The sequence below is a fragment of the Oncorhynchus keta genome, chromosome 4 (assembly GCF_023373465.1).
Source record: "Oncorhynchus keta strain PuntledgeMale-10-30-2019 chromosome 4, Oket_V2, whole genome shotgun sequence".
NCBI classification, from domain to species: Eukaryota; Metazoa; Chordata; class Actinopteri; order Salmoniformes; family Salmonidae; genus Oncorhynchus; species Oncorhynchus keta.
Window position 1 is genome coordinate 22,603,192 of NC_068424.1, and position 23,880 is coordinate 22,627,071.

Here is a 23,880-nt window from a genome sequence, read left to right on the forward strand (position 1 = left end):
TCACTGAACCTCGATAACGTCACAAACTAGATTCCTTACACATGAAAACAATCTATTCACTTACACATGGTGCTGCATTTTCCAATGCATAGATTTGATGGCCTTGATCACATTTTGGTTGAATATATGAACTTGTACATTTAAAATAACACTAACTTGTAATGTCAAAAACAAGGGTTTTTCAAGCAATCAAATATAACCGACACAGGTTACACACGTCAACGACAGTATCTGTATTTAGGCCCTCAATTCTTAGGTCTTTATAGGGGCGCCATCAAGATGGACATGCTCCATAATATAGAAATATAATTCTAATCTCTATACAGTGTTCATCACATCGCATCTTCCCCTTTATTGTTTCTCTTTCCTAGATGTACTACAGGTTCAAACAACCAAAAACGTAATCCCTTTCTGGTGAGATGATCCACATTTCCTGAGAACGATGTCTGCCACAGCTCCCTTGATTACTCTAGAAACAAAACGAACGGCAACAAATTATTGTAACTTCCCACTGCGCGCAGACGTCTATTCAACGTCTATTGCACGTTGGTTCAACGTAATTTCATTGAAATTACATGGAAACAACGTTGATTAAACCAGTGTGTGCCCAGTGTGTTGTCTTGCTGGAAAAGCCAAAGCACTTCCAGGTAGGCTATTGTAAAGGGAAATATCTTGGAAAATCAAAGTGTCAAGTGTCTCTCAGTCGCTGCCCGCTTCTCTTCTCTTTTCCCTTCTCCCGTGTTAGCTCAAGAAAACATGTCGGTTCAAGTTTACAGCCAGCTATCAGTATATTGCACAACCCTTTGTTCATGTTTCCCAATAGGAAAAAGGCCAGACGTCTGGAGGCAGGCAGGACAGCTGCAGTCTGTCTCCCTGCCTGTCTGTGACATCTCAAACACACTGACTGATGGCTGCAATTCTTCAGAGTTGTACTAAACGAGTACAAACAATAAACAGCTTCTTACAGAGGAGGCTGGTGAGGGGAGGACAGCTCATAATAATGGATGGAATGATATCTAACGCATAGAAACCAGGTGTTTGATACCACTAAATTCATTCCGTTCCAGCCATTACTATGAGCGCGTCCTCCTAATTTAAAGTGCCACCAGCCACCGCTGTTCTTCAAAGTCACCTTTCATGTGTAGGTCATTGTTTTTCATGGCAGGCTTGATAGGGAGAGGGTCCCTTAATACCATCCCACCAAAGTACAGGGAGCATAGCGAGCTAGCTACTTCCTGCTGGATTGTGCTTTTTTCATGTCTCTGCCCCCCACTAGGTGGCACTGTCATTTAGTTTTTTGGTCCCGGGTCCACTTGATCATAGTCTCTGGTGAACGGTAGAGAAAGATGAGCTTGGCATATAGGTCTTCCTCCAGCTCCAGCTCGCCCGTCTCTCTGACCAGGAAGATGTCGGTACACAGCTTCAGGATGCGGTCCACGGCGGGCAGCTCCTCAAACATGATGGAATGGGAGATGCCGCTGAAGAACTCGCGCACAAACTTGCCGATGACCAGCACCACCGATGCATACAGGCCCATGATCCTGCCGGTGAGAGACAAAATAAGCCATGTTATAATACATTAAAAAAGGCACATGCATGCTTATGACTTGTGATAAAGCAATATAAATCCACGAAACCTTTTAGAAAGCAACACCAGGGTTGTGTCCAGTAAGCACAACACAACATTTTGAAATGAGCTGGTATTGCCTGATAAACAATCCAAAATGATGATTGTGTGTCTCACTGAACATGAGTTACATGACCCAAGTCAGACCGTCAGATATCCTCCACTCACCCGTATCCTGCCAGGAAGCCCAGACTGGGCGGGCTGACTTTGTCACTGAACACGTAAAGCTGGAGGCCTGCCTCTCTCTTCTTCCCCACCGCCGCACCCCTCATCTGGATCTGTCCCGCCGATGGCTGGTCTACGATCCACCACTCCTGGATCTCACCACTGCTGTTGTGGGTTCTCTCCAGGTCGAGCAGGATGTTCTTGTAGCCGTTGTCTGAAATGGAGATATCATAAACAATACATCAACGGCAATAAGAGGGCGATGCGTCAGTTCAAAACACAAGTGTTCATTTCAGGACGATGTAAATGTCTAAATGTTTCTATCCATATGAAGTCATTCCAGGTTTAAGGATTCGTGCATTACCTTTATGGAGTTGTTCTATAGGTTTGGCATTGGAGTCACTGGGAGCTCGGAGGAAGCATGGGAAGACTTGTGCTATGACCCTGGAGAGGAGGGGAGAGAAAGAGACAGGACATTTAAAGATGCAGTCCGGGATCTTAATCTCAACAAAACAGAACATATTGTACGAGTTGGATTTGTAACATATCATACAATTTGCACACAAAAACAAAAATGGATGATGTAGTACACAATTCAAACTGGGACCCGTTTTGGCTCGTGAGAACCACTTTCAAAACTGCTGTCTCAAATTATACAAAGTTGTGGAGCATCACTTAAATTATGAATGATTTATCAAGCATCTATAAAATACCTTATGAAGGGGTTATGAAGGCTTAATTAAGCCTGAAAAGTCGTAGTCTGTTTCCCTTAGCATAGGCTACTTACACAGCCTGGTTTCTGGTCCCATTCAGGAGATCTACTAACTCTTGTCGTGTTGTCATATCAAGGTATGCTACATGTTTATCTGTCGCAATTTCAGCTTTGGCTCCAAGACTGAGATTCCTGTTGAAGAGAGAAAAATCCCAATTACAGACAGTAGATATTTTGCAAGTCAAAAATAGTACACCACACATTCTTTTGTGCACTCGTAAATGGGCAGATATCTCAACAGATATTTTACGTCAGTACTATGTAATCTATGTGGACCTACACAACACTGTAGTTACTAAGTTATTTAACCAAGTTACAGTTCAAAACACCTTTGAGTTTCTAAGAAGTGTGTGAGTGTTGTGGCTCTATTCAGTCTGTAAAGCTGAAGCGTTACAGATTCCCCGATAGAAATGTAAAAGGTCATTTGAGCCGACATATGCAGCGTTTATCGTGAACGCAGCCTCCGCTAAAGCGGAAACATTGCCTATAAATTTAATTCACTGTGTAAAGTCGAACTTCCATGATGCGGATTGAATAGAGGTTTGGTTCTCACTCCGATAGTAAGTGAGTATGTTTCCATACATGTGTGCATTCGAGTATTGGTTCCTCCAGGTTAGTGTTCATCAGGGCACGCAACGGAAAACAGTTGAAAGCGTTTTGCAACGCTAATGAAAATGATTATCTTATTGGACTGTTTCAGTCTGTTTTCTTCCCTTTTGGTGCCTAATGAACAGGGGCCCTGGTTCTCTTACCTCTGGATGGTCCAGGACATGGTGACAGGGAAGTATTCCTCCTTGCTGAGAACATCCATAAGGTTCTTCCTGCTGGGGGGGCTGATGGTCCACAAGGAATTGGAACTGCCCTCCAGCTCCGCCACAGTCACATCCTCTGACGTGTATGCCTCCAGGAACTGCATCGCTGACTGCATGGATAGAAGTATGGAAATATTAAAACACACAATACTTACATTTGCAAGTCCCTGGTGAGTGGGAGGAGAAAGGCCTTAATTATAGTAATACACAGTAATATATTCAAACCAGAATGTAATAGTTTTCAAACCTATAGCGTCAAAAGATATTTGAAAAGCTTGAGAAATCTGGCCTAAAATGAAGATTCAGAAAGCAAGCTTTGGTGGTTTTCTTACCGGAATGTAGTTGTACGAATTCATGAAGTCTGAAAAATCTGCTTTGCTGATGTCCTTCAGTTGATTTTGCTGGGCACTCATAGTGAAGATGGGCTGAAGGAAGAGATACCAACATTAAGATACTCAAATCAGATTGTAATGTGTCAAATTCTAAAATTAACAAATGGCAATAAAAAACTGATACTGTCAACCAGGGTGTCAATTCCATTTAAATTCAGTCAATTCATTAGGTAAACAGAAATAAATGGAATTGCCCCAAACCCTGCCTTTGACACAGTTTTCATACCTGAAAGCCTCCCAGGGTGATGGTGACCGATACGTCCAGAGGTTTGTTGACCACGCCGGCCACGGATTTTACCAGCGACATGAAAAGCAGGGGGAACCAAACGATGCAGATGAGCAGCATGACGATCAAACCTCCCATCCCATACTTCACCACCTTCTTCTTCTTCTGCCCGCGAGGCTGGGGGTACCTCTGGTAAACAACACACATACAGGATTAAGCCTCTGAAAATAACAAATTGTTCAGGGAAATAAATGATCAAGTTTAGTTACAGTTTTTATGAACATTTGTTAACTTTTGGCAAACCTAAATAATTGGCGCCTTTATTTTTTATAGTGCTTTTCAATGCAAGTAACAAAGTGCTTCACATCATAAAATAATACAATAAAAGAAAAAAACTGCTGCAATTCATTTCCACAAAGCCTCTCTGACATACTCTCTTCTTCCCCTCTAAGCCTCATTCAGAGATGGACAGGGAGGTCCTAGAGAACTAACACAGCGGGCCGTGGTCCCTCACCTTCTCTGACATCCTCCAGCACTTGAGAACAAAGATGTGAGCGTAGATGTCCTCTACACAGATCCAGCTGGACAAGCTGAGAGTGGTGTCCGTCCACACCCAGTCCATCACCGCTCGCAGCTCTGTCAGGAACGGGACCAGGCGGAACCTGGAAATCAGGAATATTTAGGACAGTGTTAGGGTAATGTTAGGACCAACAGTCAATATAGGTTATGAACCAGCTTATGGCAGGCAGGTATTGGGAGCATGTGCCATCACTGATTAAGTTTGTCTCATACCGTTTTCATAAATTCATTAAATTCTTGATTATGCTGTCGTCTTGTGATTGTAGTTACACTAGTCTTCAGAGCACTCACCCTTGGAAGAGGAATAGGTTGAGGTAGTTGTAACTCTTGGTGAGAAAGTTGCCCAGGACACGGGTGGGGTAGCCACAGCGGATCTGATAGGCCGACAGGCCAAAGTAGATGCACTTGACAAAGTACCACAGCTGGGCCACTGTGTTCTTACTGAACCGTCTGGTGTTTAAAATGGAAACAATGTTAACGATAATCTTTTGAAGTACCTTGAAAACATTCACCATTATGCGTTACTTACTAATGAAGCAACCATTTAGTAAGCAATATACAGTATTTAAAAGAAAGAGGGAGCTGGTTATGACTATATGACTAAATGACTAAATGTTAATGTTATCTCTCCACATTCATACCTTTCCGTGACTCCAGGCAGAATGAAGAACATCCAGAAGTGGATACCGAACACCAGGATGACCTGGAAGATGACTTTTCCCATGACAGTCTTGCGGAGGTAGAGGGCTCGGTCGATGATCATGGTGCCAAACTGGATCAGTACCATCACCAGGAAGGCCTCGGGAACCTGGTCCTCCGACAGGGAGGAAGTGATGTCAGCTGCGGCAGAGTGTTTCTATGAGAGACAGGAAGTCATGTTATTCATTTGGAAGGTTTTTGTTTTCTTCAATGTTTCAAGTTCAAATGTGTTCTTGGCCATTTAGGGAAAGTTTCAATTCATTGCACTTGGTTTCAATCACAAACACAATGAATAAGAACAGTTTATAGTAGAAAGTATTCAGACCCCTTGACCTTTTCCAAATTTTGTTAGGTTACATCCTTATTCAAAAATGGATCAAATTGTTGTTTTTCCTCATCAATCTACACACAATACCCCATAATAACAAAGCAAAAAACAGGTTTGTAGAAATTGTTGTTATCAATTTATTAAAAATAAAAACCTGAAATATTACATTTATGTAAGTATTCAGACCCTTTACTCAGTACTTTGTTGTTGCACCTCTGGCAGCGATTACAGCCTCAAGTCTTCTTGGGTACGACGCTACAAGTATGACACACCTGTTTTTACAGAGTTTCTCCAATTATTCTCTGTAGATCCTCTCAAGCTCTGTCAGGTTGGATGGGGAGCGTTGCTGTATAGCTATTTTCAGGTCTCTCCAGAGATGTTCGATCAGGTATACGTCCGGGCTCTGGCTGGGCCAAAAGCCACTCCTGCGTTGTCTTGGCCGTGTGCTTAGGGTCGTTGTCCTGTTGGCCCTAGTCTGAGGTCCTGAGCGCTCTAGAGCAGGTTTTCATCAAGGATCTCTCTGTACTTTGCTCCGTTCATCTTTGCCTGGATTCCTGACTAATCTCAGTCCCTGTTGCTGAAAAACATCCCCACAGCATGATTCTGCCACCACCATGCTTCATTGTAGGGATGGTGCCAGGTTTCCTCCAGATGGCCAAAGAGCTCAATCTTGGTTTCATCAGACCAGAGAATCTTGTTTCTCATGGTAGGAGAGTCTTTAGGTACCTTTTGGAAAACTCCAAGTGGGCTGTCATGTGCCTTTTATTGAGGAGTGGCTTCTTTCTGGCCACTCTACCATAAAGGTCTGATTGGTGGAGTGCTGCAGAGATGGTTGTCCGTCTGGAAGGTTCTCCCATCTCCACAGAGGAACTCTGGAGCTCTGTAAGAGTGACCATCAGGTGGCCCCCCGGATGGCGCAGTGGTCTTGCTGTGCCACCAGAGATTCTGGGTTTGAGCCCAGGGAGGTCCATGGCGCAACGCACAATTGGCCCAGCGTCGTCCGTGTTTCGGAGGATGCATGGCTCTCAACCGTCGCCTCTCCTGAGTCCGTATGGGAGTGGCAGCGACGAGACAAGACTATAACTACTACCAATTGGGGAGAAAAAAAGGGTAAAAAAAAAAGAGTGACCATCAGGTTCTTGGTCACCATCTCCAAGTCCCTTCTCCCCCGATTGCTTAGTTTGGCCAGGCGGCCAGCTCTAGGAAGAGTCTTGATAGTTCCAAACTTCTTCCATTTAAGAGTGATGGAGGCCACCGTGTTCTTGGTGACCTTCAATGCTGCAGAAATGTTTTGGTACCATTCCCCAGAGCTGTGCCTCGACAAAATCCTGTCTTCGACACTATGCGGACAATTCCTTGCACCTCATAGCTTCTTTTTTTGCTCTGACATGCACTGTCAACTACCTTATATAGACAGGTGCCTTTCCAAATCATGTCCAATCAATTGAATTTACCACAGGTGGACTGCAAACAAGTTGTAGAAACATCTCCAGGACGATCAATGGAAACAGGATGCACTTGAGGTCAATTTCGAGTCTCCTAGCAAAGGGTCTAAATACTTATGTAAATATGGTATTTGTTTTTAATTTATTACACTTTTTTTTTTAAATCAAAAAATCTGTTTTCGCTTCGTCATTATGTGGCATTGTGTATAGATTGCTGATGATTTTTTAATGTATTTAATCCATTTTAGAATAAGGCTGTAACGTAACAAAATGTTGAAAAGGTCAAGGAGTCTGAATACTTTCCGAAGGCCCGGTATATATCAAACTTACCCCAAAAGCCCAGAAGCCGAAGACGATGATGATAAAGTCAACAGTGTCGGCCAGGAACATGAGCACATACACGTCTGTCACAGCACTGTACTCTGGGTGGATCAGATTGTAGAAGAACTGACGGATGGGGATGTAGATCTCCAGAGTTCTTAACGGAGAATCAACAAAGATTTACAAACAATTATCTGGTCACCTAAACAAGGTAAACTAAATATTTTATGAACAGACAATGTTGTTTTTATTACCAATTTAATATCCTGAAAAGTGACTGAATATCGTCAGATAGTAGCCGAATGAAAGTGTAATATGGCACCTTCAAGTGGATATTCAAACATGACATCCAGACCACCTACTTCTTGACAATGAAGCTCTTGGCTTTGATGAGCTGCTCTCTGAGTTTGTCCAGGATCTTCTCCTTCTTGCTCCTCTGCTGGACACTCCTCACACTGTCCCCTCTCCGTAGGCTCTGCCTTGAGCTCACGCTGTCTGTGGAGTGACTAGGTTTGGTGAGGTTTGGAAGACATGGGCCTCACAAATGACATAATTAAAAGTCTAGACACTTCCTCCAAACGAGCCCAATAAGAGAGTTATTCTTCAGCACTTAGGAGCCAGTGTGACCTCACCTCCTCTGGAGTGGCCGGAGCGCAGGGTGCGCTGGGAGAGGTGGGAAGCGGCGCTGGAGCTCTTGCGGCGCAGCTGGGTGGAGGTGGACAGGGAGTAGAAGCGGCGGGGGAAGCGGGCGCGTACCGATTCCAGCAGGGAGCTACTGCCCCCCGAGGCCTGCTTCTCCACACGCCTGGAGCTGGACCTCTTCTCCCTGTCAGGGTGGTGCTGCTTAGGGGTTTCTTCCCCTCCTCCCCTGGGGTCATCCTTGTCCCACAGCCCATGACACTGGAGGTTAAGAGCAAGGAATAGAATGGTTATTACACTAGTGTGCTAAATATAACCGTGTATCAATACAGGTAATAAGTAACAATTAACAATGTAGTTAAAGGGGTAGTCCACTTCTTAAAAGTTGTATTTATTTTTGAAAAAAGTGAACTCCCTGAAAGGAATAACCATGTAGCTAAAGACTTAGTGGGCACCTTGAGAATAGATCTGTGGAAGAACAGAGCTAGCAGCTGAACCAGGTCATAGTGCACGTATCCCTCCCTCTTCTCCACACCGATGATGTTGGGAGGGTGGAAGGGTTTGGACATGTCCAGCTCAATGTTTTGGTTGAAGGGGAAGAAACCAAACTGGAAGAAGTACTTGATCACGATGGTGACCTGGTGGTATAGTGAGATCGGGGAAACCCTTAAAAATATATAGATGCATGACTCATAACATGTCTCTATAAACACTATTAATTGAGTACAGTGTGGTAGAATTGAGTTTATATCATAAAAGAGCCTGAACAATAATTGCATTTTCATAGCTGGAATTAACAAATATATTTATGAAAATGTGCAATTTATATTATTAAAGGTATTGTTCACCCTAATTAATTTGAGTGACCTATCCCTTTAACACTGCATGGGACAAGGAGTAAGGGCAGATTTACATTGATAAGAACCTGACTAAGTGCTTCTGTGTTAATACCTCGGTGTAGACGATGGCGGTCATCCAGAAGCGTTTGCTGGGCCTTGGGACAGACAGCATGGCCCAGAGGAAGATGAGGATGGGCAGAACGAGCGTGGCCACGGACGCTGAGATCATGTGGTTGAGGATGATGACCAGGAAACACACCATCTCTGAGTGGGCCACCAGCATGTTGTAGAGAGCATAGAGCAGCTGGAGTAGCGCCGGCTGGTTGCCGTAGAAACGCTCAGAGTCTTCCAGCTCCTCGTCGTAGAACATCCTGATGGAGAGAGAGAAAAAGGGAGCGAGGGTCTATCAAGGTGGACTCTAAAAACCTAAATCCTTTGGAATTGTCAAATAAACAAACTAATCTGAACCTCGATTTCTGGCTTTCTGATAGCCGAGCAATTAACAATATTTGGTAATGCAATTGGCAACACAAGACTAGCTGTGACTAAATACAATACCTATTGCGTAGCAGATCGCTGGCGGTCAGCTCGTGGGTGAGCGAGGGAAACGTGGTGCTCGTGACGCCCGACAGAAAATCTGACTTCTCGTCAGGCGTCACCACAACTAGCCTGTTCTCATGATGGGTCCTACTGGATGAGACCTGCTCGGCCTCCTCCCTGTCCAGGCCTGTGGCTCTGCTGTATGAGGGGGGGATGTCTGTGTCTGTGGGGGTGTTACCGGAGAGGTCTGCCTGGTAGAGCTGGAGCTCACTGTGGTGGGCGTAGCACGGTCCCCTCCCCCACCCTGCAGGTTCGGTCTCTAGAACCCTGTCCCGGCTGTCCCAGTCCATTCCCTTAGACCTGGAGAGAAGACTCCCCTCATGGTCCAGGTACAGCCCCATGGAGGTGGAGGTGGATGGGATCTCGGTGTAGGAGGAGTGGGGGTCCTGGAGGTCCTGGCCTGGCTCCTCTCCTGTCTCTTTGATGGGGTTGGTGGTCCCCTGGCAGGAGCAGGTGGCTGTGCACTGGGTGTGCTCACTAGTGGGGAGAGAGAGGCAAGATAATGGAGCGGTTATGTTCTGGAACTCATCTGTCCACAAGTGGGCAGTGTTTAACCTGAGATTTATGAATTGCCTGGATGGCCATAGAGAGGAAGTACAGTGGAGATATTTGTATGGATGTGTAGTGATAATTCAGATAGAACAGTAATACATGTATTTGCCATGATTTATCATTAAATAAATATGGAACAAGGTATCAGCCAATCAGCATCCACAACAGGAACTATTCATTGTATAACCTAATTTACTCAAGATAATGAAATGACACAGAAATAGTGTTTGTTCAGCGGTGAGAGGAGAGAGAGAAAGAGAGAGAGAGAGGTTGTGACAGACTTACACACTGGATACAAAGGCTGTCCGTCAGCACTGAATCAGGGAGTCACCATGGTAACCGCCCACAGCACTACACAATCACCCACCTCATGTCTACTCCCCCTTTTTCTCTCCTTATTCTCAATATAATCTGACACCTGCACTGACTAACAGACAATAAAGCTCTCTACAGTTTACACTACAGTCGCAGATGACATGTTTGAACAGCGCTTTAGCACTATAGTCCTGTAGCCAGGAAGTGGATTTGATGACAAGAAGATGACTTGCCAACAATCTAAGCCTTGGATTCAGAGGGAGGAAGAGAGTGGTCCTGAGAAATGCTCTTCAAAGAGAGATGAGGTTTACAGTGGTTTACCCATATGAGACACACTAGTACCACTAGCTTTTTGGATCAAGGTAATACATCACGGTTAGTGACACAAATGGTAAATAGGCGGAGGGTTTGGCCGACAGACAAAGTGACAAAGATGCCTCATTGTCTACAGTCAGTGAAGGGGGGAAAGAGAAGCGAGTGAGGGATCAGGAAAGAGACAAGAAGAGATGTGGGGTGAGGGAAGAGAAGACTGACGGTTGATGGGGCAGAAGTGTAGAGTGAAGGATGAAGGGAGAGAAGTGTAGAGAGTGAGGGATGAGAGGAGAGAAGTAGAAGTTGTGTGTTTGTAGTTTCTTACCTGGACTGGCTGTCTCTGCCGTCGGTTGAGGAGGTGGACTCTAGGTCTAGGCCTTCCATCTTGCAGAGTTTAGGATGGGCACGCTCGCTGGTCCTGGGCATCTGGATGCTGTCAGGACCCATATCAATGTGGTCCAGTGTGGAACGACAGGAGCAGAGCAGGGTGTTCTCTGTGTACGCACTGGAGAAACACACACAGACAGATGGAGTTTGTGGAATGGTCTAAACAGACTATGGACCATGCATAAACTCATACAGTGTGTGTGCGCCTGCACCTCTGGGTATATGTGTGCGTGAGTGTGTGCGTCAGGCCAGAGTCTAGACAGAGAACAGAATTCCCCGTGGGCACTAGTGCACCCAGAACAGAGCTGTGCCGTTTCAAGCTGCCAGGCTGGTTTTAAACCCTTCATAAACACTCCATCACATACCGGGAGCCTGGCACTCTTCAGTCTCAAATAAATATCAAACTATGACTAAAACAGACAATGTGTGTACCAACAAGCAGCGTGATATCAACACAACACCAAAACATAACCACTGAATATTGAATAATTGTTCTGTCAAATGGTAATGTAATGTAAGTGTTTATCACGTAATGGTGTCCATGCTGAGATGGGATAACTTGAGCAAGGCTTTGGTTATTACACACGGATGGAATGCAAATAAATAGTTCAATTATCTGTTCCACCCGCAACATTCCAATCTTTTTTCTCCCAAATTTCATGGTTTCCAATTGGTAGTTACAGTCTTGTCTCATTGCTGCATCTCCCGTACGGACTCGGGAGAGGCGAATCCCGATTGCCGATAGCATCCTCTGGATATCAATCCAGCCAAGCCGCACTGCTTCTTGACAATGCCCACTTAACCTGGAAGCCAGCCGCACCAATGTGTCGGAGTAAACACCGTGCACCTGGCGACCGTATCAGCGTGCACTGAGCCCGGCCCGCCATAGAAGTCGCTAGTGCGCGATGAGACAAGGACATCCCTGTCGGCCAAACCCTCCCCTAACCCCGGACGACGCTGGGCCAATTGTGCGCAGCCCCATGGGTCTCCCGGGCACGGCCGGCTGCGACAGAGCCTAAACTCGAACCCAGAATCTCTAGTGGTACAGCTCTCTGCGCCACTCGGGAGGCCTCAACATTCCAATCTGACCTACTGTCATCTGCACAGCATGACATCTCTCAAAAACAGGCAATATCTTGCACCTGATTCTAGAGTCTGTTTGGATTGTATTATATAGTCTCCTTTGATGTTTTGAGTATTATAACTGAATGACAGTAAGCAGTGTGTGTTTACTATAATATCCTTGGGAGTATCAAGAAGCAGCTGAACAACCTTGTCTGCTGATTCCTCAGCCATCACCAGCTATCAAATTGAAAAGGATTGCCTCTGCTTGATGTACTTTAATGATGACAAGAGGTGAATCAATCTCATCATTTCTTATGAGTGCGAATAATCAAATCAATGAGTATGCATAATCAAATCAAATGTTATTTGTCACATGCGCCAAATACAACATTACAGTGAAATGCTAACTTACAAGCCCTTAACTAACAATGCAGTTCAAGAAATAGAGTTAAGAAAATATTTACTAAATAAACAAAAGTAAAAAATGTAACAAAAAGTAACAATAATTACATAATTAAGTAGTAATATAACTAATAAAAAGTGTATTTTCCTCAATTCCCTTACCTGGTGTCATGAGACACCATAGGGTCTTGGCTCTCCAGATAGGCACAGCTCTGCCGCTCGGCCTTGTGGGGGATGCAGTCCTGGCACGTATCCTCCTCGGTTCTCTCCAGGCCAGACTCAATGGACGCAGCCTTGCACATCTGCTTGCGGTAGTACACGTGGATGCTCTCCCGCGAAGGCTTGTTCCCCTGGAACATTACAACCAAGAATGGCTGTTAGAATTGTTTGCCCTACACCAACTTCATATTGCGTAGCCTGTAATAACAATGTAATAACATTGGAAATAGGCAATTCCAATGTTATTACTATGCTATTACTAGAAATAGGTACTATAAATACCATGGTTCTAAACAGTATGAAATGGTAAATCATTATGCAATGTTAAGTGGGACCAAATGGTTTTGTTACTAGGAAGAGACATTTATTCACAGACAATCTTCAGCTGGATTCTCATTGAACTGTCCACCTGAGGTATCAAGTAATATATAGTACAATAAGCACCACAAAATACATATATACCTTACCTTTTTGACCTCGTGAGTGAGCATGCAGCGCTCAATGCGCAGCACGGTGGAGATGTCCAGGTGTTCCTGACACATTGAATTGATCCAGGCTGTGAAACTGTCCAACATGGCCAGGAACAACACCCAGGAGAATTTGACGATGTTGAAGACTCGCTTCAGGATGTTGTCTGTGGATGGGGAGGAAGACAACACACGTCTTTTAATAGCCAAGTCCACATCAGTCTTTATTCGTTGTGACTTACAGTACAACTGTAACTTCATTGATGCAGAGGGCCATGTGTCATGGGTTGGGTTAACTTTTCAAACAGGGTTGGGGTCAAGGAACCTAACCCAGGAAGTAAACTGAAATTCCATTTCCAATTCCACATCCATTTCTACCTTTAGATTTTGTAGCATAGAGAAAGTTAAGATATAAGACATGGGAGGTGATATGAATAATACTCTGAGTAAAAGAGAATGTTTTGGGATTTTCACCCTCCAGACATTATTTCCTAAAGGTCTTAATGATGAAATGCCTATCTATGTATGTTATGTTGTAAATTTGATCATGAATTATGCCCTTATGTCAGATTAGTCTGACGTTTTTCTTACACTTTACCCAATGATTTATGAAAACTTGCTTGGCAAGTTGGTGTCCTGATTGTGGTTTTACAGACGTGTTTAATGTGTCTTATGTACACACTTTATTTGAATATTTATGAAATGCATATTGTTTGGTATTTGGTAGCACTTATTTTTTTCCCCTTCACCTCCAACCCCTTTAGATGCGTGGAACGGGTGTGGGTGGGGCGAGGTCTACATAAGGGTGCTAATTTAAAAAGAAACTCACAAAAGCTCTGACGAAGGTCGTAAGGACGATACGTAAAGCTTTTTAAAGATCAGTGATACTATCTAGAGCAGTGTGTGGGTTCCTTCTTCCTCATCTTATCCAACTGTTTCCATGCACCTGCACAAAAGTTAGCTCAGATGTGCGAGTGCCTTTTGAATTTTCAATTCCACATCCTGAAAGTGACTGAAATGAAATACAATTTATCCCAACCCTGGTTTGAATGGCACCTACCTGGTCCATCTTTCTTCTCCTCCATCTCCTTTTGATCCTCCACTTCAACAGTAACATGAACAGCTGGATAGAAAAGAGATTGAAAATAGAATGTTTCTGTCACGCCTTGGTCATTGTATTTTGTGTTTTCGTTATATATTTGTTCAGGCCAGGGTGTGACATGGGTTTATTGTGTTGTCGTATTGGGGTTTTTGTAGGCATTGGGATTGTGGTTGATTAGGGGTGTGTCTAGTATAGGCTTGGCTGCCTGAGGCGGTTCTCAATCAGAGTCAGGTAATTCTTGTTGTCTCTGATTGGGAACCGTATTTAGGTAGCCGGGGTTTCACTGTGTATTTCGTGGGTGATTGTTCCTGTCTCTGTGTTAGTGTTCACCAGACAGGCTGTATAGGTTTTCACGTTTCGTTTTGTTGTTTTGTATATTTATTAAGTTATTTCATGTATCGCTCTTCTACATTAAAGACATGAGTAACCACCACGCTACATTTCGGTCCGACTCTCTTTCGACAAACGAAGAACGCCGTTACAGTTTCAACAAATTCATAACCTTTTTAAAATAAACATATCCCTTGCTGTAAAGTCACAAAGCTGCAACCCAAAAGTACCTTTCCAAACAAAGGACGCTCCATTGACAACCCATTGAAAGGGTACTTTTTTGTTGCAGAACAAGTTGTTCTCTATATAAATAGCCTATCCAATACATTGTTGTCCCCTCCCAGACCTCATGTAAAACAATTTGGCTAAACTGAGAGACCGTACTGTATTCCAGCCACATTCACAGTCAGTCCAGCCGTCACATGGGATGAATTGACCATATCTAATTCAACATGGCATCCTATATTTCAGACCCAGGAATGCCTTGGCCTTGACTGGAGTTGGAGTTGGAGCTGGGCTGTGGGAAGGAGGGAGGGAGGTTAGAAGGGGGAAGATTTGGCGGAACTGTGGACTGGACACAGCATGGCTCCCGTTAAGGCTTCAGTAAATCGTTAAGTAGGTGCTCTTGAACAACGCAAAAAAGGGGCACAAAATGCCCATTCATGAGTAGTCTAGAGCCTATAACATCCTGTCACGGAGGCTGAGAGAAATCCTCAGGGGGTGAAACGTACACATTAAGAAAAAAAGGTTCCAGAATAGTTTTTCGGCTGCCCCCATATGAGAACCCTTTTTGGTCGCAGATAGAACGCTTTTGGGTTCCAAGTACAGCAGAACATCTACATGGAACGCAAAAGAGTTCTACCTGGAACCAAAAAGGGTTCTTCAAATCATTCTACTATGGGGACAGCTGAAGAACCCTTTAAGATTCTAGATAGCACCTTGTGTTAGAGAGTTTACTGTAAAACAACAAGTGATGGACAGACAGATGGCGCGAGACGATGGGAAACATTGGGAGGCAGGGGCTTGATTCCCAGAGGAACTGCTACGCAGGTGCGGGTAACGATGGTGGCAGGTGTGAGTAATAATGAGTAAACTGGCGACGTCGAGCACTGGAGAGAGGGAGCAGGACTAGACACTGCTAGCATATTACATCTCCTACACTGGGTTGGATTTGCCTGGTTAAACCAAACTGAATGCTGCACTCACCAATGTTTGACATTTGCACAATGTTCAGTCTGGTTAAACCAGGCTAAGGTTGGAAACGGAGGAGACTGAAAGCCTAAGTCATCTGCTTTGAATGAGAACTTGGGTCCTCCTCCATACCTTCCCTCGGGTCCTCTTTCCTTGGCTTGCTGCTGCTCCCTTCAGTGTATTTCTTCCAGAAGCGGCGTTTCTCCTTGCTGCGCTCCTTCATAGCCGTCTTGGAGTCAGTGATCCAGGCATGGTACACAAACTGTGGGGAGAAAACGTTAACAGCCGCACTTATGGACTGGTGATCAAACACAATGTGTCCAGAGATTCTGTTGAAAGGATGTTTGGCTGCTTAATTGTGACACCCACCCTGCTACATACTGAACAACCGTTAAGAGATTTGATCTTAGCGTGTCTGGTTCATGTTGACAAACTTGCCATTGGTGAGCAAGTGTTTAATCAAAAGCAATGGGACTCAAATTAAGTTCACACACTCAAAACAAAATAGTTGAGATGAGTGTAGGAAATGTCAGGATTAGGCAGCCAAAGAGAAAATAATTTAGTCAACCAACCAGTAACTCACAGGTAAAAGCAAAACCCTTTGACAAAGTACACGATACAGTTTTAGGGGGTGTTTTGATCCAATGAAATGGAATGTAAGGGCATGTGTTTATGTCAACAGGACAATAAATGGATTTACAATGGAATAAAGCACCCCTCAAGATGAACACCACAAACAATTACTGGTTTGAGACCAGGGTTGGGGTCAGTTCCATTTTAGTTCAGTACATTTCAGTTTACTTCCTGAAATTGACCCCAAACCTGCTTGAGACACAGACCAATCCCTACAGAGAATTACCCTGGAAGAAAAGCCACCACCACACATGCATATCTCTCTCCCAAAGCAACAGTTCACTGCATTTCCATGCATCATCAGCGGTGGCCATTTTGTCATGACTCAGCAGCATCTTGTGAAATGGAGCGGGGCTCTGGTCTTCGAACAGAACTTTATTGACATCGTGGTGATGTTTTGGAGTGAGAGTGGAAAATGTGTGTAACGTCGTGAGAAAGTGGCTTGGACTGGAGTGCTCAAGGGGGAAAGAGTATACACACAGCATACAAAAGGGAAATACAAGATGGAGACCTAGTAGTGAGAGTACCTTGGCTGCCCTCATTATATACTGCAGAGCAGTTTTGGGCAGCTTAATGATACACTTTGGTAAAGCCAACGAGGCAGAGGCAAACTTTCGGATTGCTCTCTACAAAGGGAGGACAAAGCAGGGGTGAGAGTTAGAGAACATAACATTTGTCGCAAATAAAGGTCAAATAAACAGAAATCACGACAAAGGATGTTAGCAGTTAGTACTTAAAAAGAAAGAAAGCTGTTAAGTGCCGAAAGAACAAACAAAATCAGGGAATTAGCAAAAGAACGACTTGTTACTTGTCTGTTGTAAGAACAATTACACATTACAAATCGGTCCAAACAGAAATAGAAGCAAGCAGTCCCTTTTACATAACCGATACAGATCAAATCAAAAACAGTCCAACTGGTTTCGCTGGACAAAATTCTATATTCTCAATGTAGGACAATGGTAAAGGTGTAATTTCCTATGTTTGAGTACCTGAAATGCAGACTTCTTGGGTGGCTCTTCCTCCTTTTTATCCTCCTCTTCCTCCTCTTCTTCACTGTCAGTCTCAAACAGGTAATAGTTACCACTTCTCACCACTGAGAAGGGAGTGAAAGACAAGGTTAAAGGTTACCTACTTACACTAGTCCACCCGTGTATTACATTGTACACACATATATGAATGTAAAGATAAACAGAAATCAGATATGGTATTAATCTTGTGTGTCAATAACGAATTCATGCACTCTTAGAAAAAAAGGAGCTTTCTACAACCTAAAATCATTCTTAGGCTTTTTCCATAAGAGAACCCTTGGAAAAAACATGTTTGGTTCCAGGTAGAACCTTTTTGGGTTCCATGTAAGACCATTTCCACAAAGGGTTCTACGTGGAACCAAAAATGGTTCAATCTGGAACAAAAAAGTTTTATCCTATGGGGACAGCCGGAGAACCCTTTTGGAAACCTTTTTCTAAGAGTGTGCCTCATGTATTTACATGTAACTACAGTCACAGTATCTTATTGAATTGGAATATTGGAATATTGAAATAGAAAGGTCAAAGTTCACTCACTGGATGCATGGTCCACCCACGGCCTCCACCACTGCTTCTTTGTCTTCCCCCTGCTCTTCTCTTTGTCAGTATTTTCTTTATCTGAAAAAAAAAATGTTTTCTTGCTTTCAAAGTACTTGCTGATGTGAATGGAATGTGTCTGTATATGTAATTGTTGTGGGACTGTGATGAGTGTCTTCAAACAGACTTATCATTCAATCAATGCAAAACTGTATAGGCCTACATAGAAGATCATCCAAACATGGCTGTCAGTGCACTCGTTACTCAAAGCCCACTTGCTGTCCCACCTTCATTATCCCCCTCCTCATCCTTGGCGTCTCCGCTTTCCTGCACCAAGCTCAACATCCTCTCCTTGCCTCTCTTGAACTTCTGCTGTCGACTCTTGATGCGGTCCATTCTGATTGGACACAGAGATAGAAATGTTCACAAATGACCAATAGTCTCTGACCACTGTATATTTAATCAATAAGGCCCGAGGGGGGATGTAATATGGGTTAGTGATTGGCTTGGTGTCAGGATGTGTGGGGATGTAATAGGGGTTAGTGTTTGGCTTGATGTCAGGATGTGTGGGGATGTAATAGGGGTTAGTGTTTGGCTTGGTGTCAGGATGTGTGGGGATGTAATAGGGGTTAGTGTTTGGCTTGGTGTCAGGATGTGTGGGGATGTAATAGGGGTTAGTGTTTGGCTTGGTGTCAGGATGTGTGGGGATGTAATAGGGGTTAGTGTTTGGCTTGGTGTCAGGATGTGTGGGGATGTAATAGGGGTTAGTGTTTGGCTTGGTGTCAGGATGTGTGGGGATGTAATAGGGGTTAGTGTTTGGCTTGGTGTCAGGATGTGTGGGGATGTAATAGGGGTTAGTGTTTGGCTTGGTGTCAGGATGTAATAGGGGTTAGTGTTTGGCTTGGTGTCAGGATGTAATAGGGGTTAGTGTTTGGCTTGGTGTCAGGATGTAATAGGGGTTAGTGTTTGGCTTGGTGTCAGGGTGTAATAGGGGTTAGTGTTTGGCTTGGTGTCAGGATGTAATAGGGGTTAGTGTTTGGCTTGGTGTCAGGATGTAATAGGGGTTAGTGTTTGGCTTGGTGTCAGGGTGTAATAGGGGTTAGTGTTTGGCTTGGTGTCAGGATGTAATAGGGGTTAGTGTTTGGCTTGGTGTCAGGGTGTAATAGGGGTTAGTGTTTGGCTTGGTGTCAGGATGTAATAGGGGTTAGTGTTTGGCTTGGTGTCAGGATGTAATAGGGGTTAGTGTTTGGCTTGGTGTCAGGAAGTGTGGGGATGTAATAGGGGTTAGTGTTTGGCTTGGTGTCAGGATGTGTGGTGATATAATAGGGGTTAGTGTTTTTGGCGTCAGGACGTGTGGGGATGTAATAGGGGTTCGTGTTTGACTTGGTGTCAGGATGTGTGGGGATGTAATAGGGGTTAGTGTTTGGCTTGGTGTCAGGATGTGTGGTGATATAATAGGGGTTAGTGTTTGGCTTGGCGTCAGGACGTGTGGGGATGTAATAGGGTTCGTGTTTGACTTGGTGTCAGGATGTGTGGGGATGTAATAGGGGTTCGTGTTTGGCTTGGTGTCAGGATGTGTGGGGATGTAATAGGGGTTCGTGTTTGGCTTGATGTCAGGATGTGTGGGGATGTAATAGGGGTTCGTGTTTGACTTGGTGTCAGGATGTGTGGGGATGTAATAGGGGTTCGTGTTTGGCTTGGTGTCAGGACGTGTGGGGATGTAATAGGGGTTCGTGTTTGACTTGGTGTCAGGGTGTGTGGGGATGTAATAGGGGTTAGTGTTTGGCTTGGTGTTAGGATGTGTGGGGATGTAATAGGGGTTAGTGTTTGGCTTGGTGTCAGGATGTGTGGGGATGTAATAGGGGTTAGTGTTTGGCTTGGTGTCAGGATGTGTGGAGATATAATAGGGGTTAGTGTTTGGCTTGGTGTCAGGATGTAATAGGGGTTAGTGTTTGGCTTGGTGTCAGGGTGTAATAGGGGTTAGTGTTTGGCTTGGTGTCAGGGTGTAATAGGGGTTAGTGTTTGGCTTGGTGTCAGGATGTAATAGGGGTTAGTGTTTGGCTTGGTGTCAGGGTGTAATAGGGGTTAGTGTTTGGCTTGGTGTCAGGATGTAATAGGGGTTAGTGTTTGGCTTGGTGTCAGGATGTAATAGGGGTTAGTGTTTGGCTTGGTGTCAGGGTGTAATAGGGGTTAGTGTTTGGCTTGGTGTCAGGATGTAATAGGGGTTAGTGTTTGGCTTGGTGTCAGGGTGTAATAGGGGTTAGTGTTTGGCTTGGTGTCAGGATGTAATAGGGGTTAGTGTTTGGCTTGGTGTCAGGATGTAATAGGGGTTAGTGTTTGGCTTGGTGTCAGGAAGTGTGGGGATGTAATAGGGGTTAGTGTTTGGCTTGGTGTCAGGATGTGTGGCGATATAATAGGAGTTAGTGTTTGGCTTGGCGTCAGGACGTGTGGGGATGTAATAGGGGTTCGTGTTTGACTTGGTGTCAGGATGTGTGGGGATGTAATAGGGGTTAGTGTTTGGCTTGGTGTCAGGATGTGTGGTGATATAATAGGGGTTAGTGTTTGGCTTGGCGTCAGGACGTGTGGGGATGTAATAGGGGTTCGTGTTTGACTTGGTGTCAGGATGTGTGGGGATGTAATAGGGGTTCGTGTTTGGCTTGGTGTCAGGATGTGTGGGGATGTAATAGGGGTTCGTGTTTGGCTTGATGTCAGGATGTGTGGGGATGTAATAGGGGTTCGTGTTTGACTTGGTGTCAGGATGTGTGGGGATGTAATAGGGGTTCGTGTTTGGCTTGGTGTCAGGACGTGTGGGGATGTAATAGGGGTTCGTGTTTGACTTGGTGTCAGGGTGTGTGGGGATGTAATAGGGGTTAGTGTTTGGCTTGGTGTTAGGATGTGTGGGGATGTAATAGGGGTTAGTGTTTGGCTTGGTGTCAGGATGTGTGGGGATGTAATAGGGGTTAGTGTTTGGCTTGGTGTCAGGATGTGTGGAGATATAATAGGGGTTAGTGTTTGGCTTGGTGTCAGGATGTAATAGGGGTTAGTGTTTGGCTTGGTGTCAGGGTGTAATAGGGGTTAGTGTTTGGCTTGGTGTCAGGATGTAATAGGGGTTAGTGTTTGGCTTGGTGTCAGGATGTAATAGGGGTTAGTGTTTGGCTTGGTGTCAGGAAGTGTGGGGATGTAATAGGGGTTAGTGTTTGGCTTGGTGTCAGGAAGTGTGGGGATGTAATAGGAGTTAGTGTTTGGCTTGGTGTCAGGAAGTGTGGGGATGTAATAGGGGTTAGTGTTTGACTTGGTGTCAGGGTGTGTGGGGATGTAATAGGGGTTAGTGTTTGGCTTGGTGTCAGGATGTGTGGGGATGTAATAGGGGTTAGTGTTTGGCTTGGTGTCAGGATGTGTGGGGATGTAATAGGGGTTAGTGTTTGGCTTGGTGTCAGGATGTGTGGGGATGTAATAGGGGTTAGTGTTTGGCTTGGTGTCAGGATGTGTGGGGATGTAATAGGGGTTAGTGTTTGGCTTGGTGTCAGGATGTGTGGGGATGTAATAGGGGTTAGTGTTTGGCTTGGTGTCAGGATGTAATAGGGGTTAGTGTTTGGCTTGGTGTCAGGATGTAATAGGGGTTAGTGTTTGGCTTGGTGTCAGGATGTAATAGGGGTTAGTGTTTGGCTTGGTGTCAGGGTGTAATAGGGGTTAGTGTTTGGCTTGGTGTCAGGATGTAATAGGGGTTAGTGTTTGGCTTGGTGTCAGGATGTAATAGGGGTTAGTGTTTGGCTTGGTGTCAGGGTGTAATAGGGGTTAGTGTTTGGCTTGGTGTTAGGATGTAATAGGGGTTAGTGTTTGGCTTGGTGTCAGGGTGTAATAGGGGTTAGTGTTTGGCTTGGTGTCAGGATGTAATAGGGGTTAGTGTTTGGCTTGGTGTCAGGATGTAATAGGGGTTAGTGTTTGGCTTGGTGTCAGGAAGTGTGGGGATGTAATAGGGGTTAGTGTTTGGCTTGGTGTCAGGATGTGTGGCGATATAATAGGAGTTAGTGTTTGGCTTGGCGTCAGGACGTGTGGGGATGTAATAGGGGTTAGTGTTTGGCTTGGCGTCAGGACGTGTGGGGATGTAATAGGGGTTAGTGTTTGGCTTGGTGTCAGGATGTGTGGTGATATAATAGGGGTTAGTGTTTGGCTTGGCGTCAGGACGTGTGGGGATGTAATAGGGGTTCGTGTTTGACTTGGTGTCAGGATGTGTGGGGATGTAATAGGGGTTCGTGTTTGGCTTGGTGTCAGGATGTGTGGGGATGTAATAGGGGTTCGTGTTTGGCTTGATGTCAGGATGTGTGGGGATGTAATAGGGGTTCGTGTTTGACTTGGTGTCAGGATGTGTGGGGATGTAATAGGGGTTCGTGTTTGGCTTGGTGTCAGGACGTGTGGGGATGTAATAGGGGTTCGTGTTTGACTTGGTGTCAGGGTGTGTGGGGATGTAATAGGGGTTAGTGTTTGGCTTGGTGTTAGGATGTGTGGGGATGTAATAGGGGTTAGTGTTTGGCTTGGTGTCAGGATGTGTGGGGATGTAATAGGGGTTAGTGTTTGGCTTGGTGTCAGGATGTGTGGAGATATAATAGGGGTTAGTGTTTGGCTTGGTGTCAGGATGTAATAGGGGTTAGTGTTTGGCTTGGTGTCAGGGTGTAATAGGGGTTAGTGTTTGGCTTGGTGTCAGGATGTAATAGGGGTTAGTGTTTGGCTTGGTGTCAGGATGTAATAGGGGTTAGTGTTTGGCTTGGTGTCAGGAAGTGTGGGGATGTAATAGGGGTTAGTGTTTGGCTTGGTGTCAGGAAGTGTGGGGATGTAATAGGAGTTAGTGTTTGGCTTGGTGTCAGGAAGTGTGGGGATGTAATAGGGGTTAGTGTTTGACTTGGTGTCAGGGTGTGTGGGGATGTAATAGGGGTTAGTGTTTGGCTTGGTGTCAGGGTGTAATAGGGGTTAGTGTTTGGCTTGGTGTCAGGATGTAATAGGGGTTAGTGTTTGGCTTGGTGTCAGGATGTAATAGGGGTTAGTGTTTGGCTTGATGTCAGGATGTGTGGGGATGTAATAGGGGTTCGTGTTTGACTTGGTGTCAGGATGTGTGGGGATGTAATAGGGGTTAGTGTTTGGCTTGGTGTTAGGATGTGTGGGGATGTAATAGGGGTTAGTGTTTGACTTGGTGTCAGGGTGTGTGGGGATGTAATAGGGGTTAGTGTTTGGCTTGGTGTCAGGATGTGTGGGGATGTAATAGGGGTTAGTGTTTGGCTTGGTGTCAGGATGTGTGGGGATGTAATAGGGGTTCGTGTTTGACTTGGTGTCAGGATGTGTGGGGATGTAATAGGGGTTAGTGTTTGGCTTGGTGTCAGGATGTGTGGGGATGTAATAGGGGTTAGTGTTTGGCTTGGTGTCAGGATGTGTGGGGATGTAATAGGGGTTAGTGTTTGGCTTGGTGTCAGGATGTGTGGGGATGTAATAGGGGTTAGTGTTTGGCTTGGTGTCCGGATGTGTGGGGATGTAATAGGGGTTAGTGTTTGGCTTGGTGTCAGGATGTGTGGGGATGTAATAGGGGTTAGTGTTTGACTTGGTGTCAGGATGTGTGGGAATGTAATAGGGGTTCGTGTTTGGCTTGGTGTCAGGACGTGTGGGGATGTAATAGGGGTTCGTGTTTGACTTGGTGTCAGGGTGTGTGGGGATGTAATAGGGGTTCGTGTTTGACTTGGTGTCAGGATGTGTGGGGATGTAATAGGGGTTAGTGTTTGACTTGGTGTCCGGATGTGTGGGGATGTAATAGGGGTTAGTGTTTGGCTTGGTGTCAGGACGTGTGGGGATGTAATAGGGGTTAGTGTTTGGCTTGGTGTCAGGACGTGTGGGGATGTAATAGGGGTTAGTGTTT

At 44.9% G+C, this 23,880-nt stretch overlaps 1 protein-coding gene across 1 annotated transcript in view; it reads right to left on the reverse strand.

Moving 5' to 3' along the window:
• Positions 1-35: 35 nt before the first annotated feature.
• Positions 36-23,880, reverse strand: part of LOC118382724 (piezo-type mechanosensitive ion channel component 2-like) — a 174,297-nt gene continuing 150,452 nt past the window's right edge. The window contains exons 28-51 of the mRNA XM_052504202.1: positions 18,269-18,378; positions 17,982-18,062; positions 17,409-17,512; positions 15,919-16,048; positions 14,224-14,286; positions 13,164-13,330; positions 12,640-12,827; positions 10,949-11,128; positions 9,403-9,921; positions 8,957-9,215; positions 8,461-8,643; positions 7,999-8,266; positions 7,729-7,861; positions 7,376-7,523; positions 5,215-5,429; positions 4,865-5,023; positions 4,509-4,656; positions 3,995-4,183; positions 3,709-3,801; positions 3,317-3,486; positions 2,580-2,696; positions 2,157-2,236; positions 1,796-2,006; positions 36-1,541 (exon numbers count right to left, since the gene is read on the reverse strand). Coding sequence (XP_052360162.1) covers positions 1,286-1,541; positions 1,796-2,006; positions 2,157-2,236; positions 2,580-2,696; positions 3,317-3,486; positions 3,709-3,801; positions 3,995-4,183; positions 4,509-4,656; positions 4,865-5,023; positions 5,215-5,429; positions 7,376-7,523; positions 7,729-7,861; positions 7,999-8,266; positions 8,461-8,643; positions 8,957-9,215; positions 9,403-9,921; positions 10,949-11,128; positions 12,640-12,827; positions 13,164-13,330; positions 14,224-14,286; positions 15,919-16,048; positions 17,409-17,512; positions 17,982-18,062; positions 18,269-18,378 — 4,171 coding nt within the window. The 3' untranslated portion in view covers positions 36-1,285. The remainder of the gene's footprint in view (positions 1,542-1,795; positions 2,007-2,156; positions 2,237-2,579; positions 2,697-3,316; positions 3,487-3,708; positions 3,802-3,994; positions 4,184-4,508; positions 4,657-4,864; positions 5,024-5,214; positions 5,430-7,375; positions 7,524-7,728; positions 7,862-7,998; positions 8,267-8,460; positions 8,644-8,956; positions 9,216-9,402; positions 9,922-10,948; positions 11,129-12,639; positions 12,828-13,163; positions 13,331-14,223; positions 14,287-15,918; positions 16,049-17,408; positions 17,513-17,981; positions 18,063-18,268; positions 18,379-23,880) is intronic.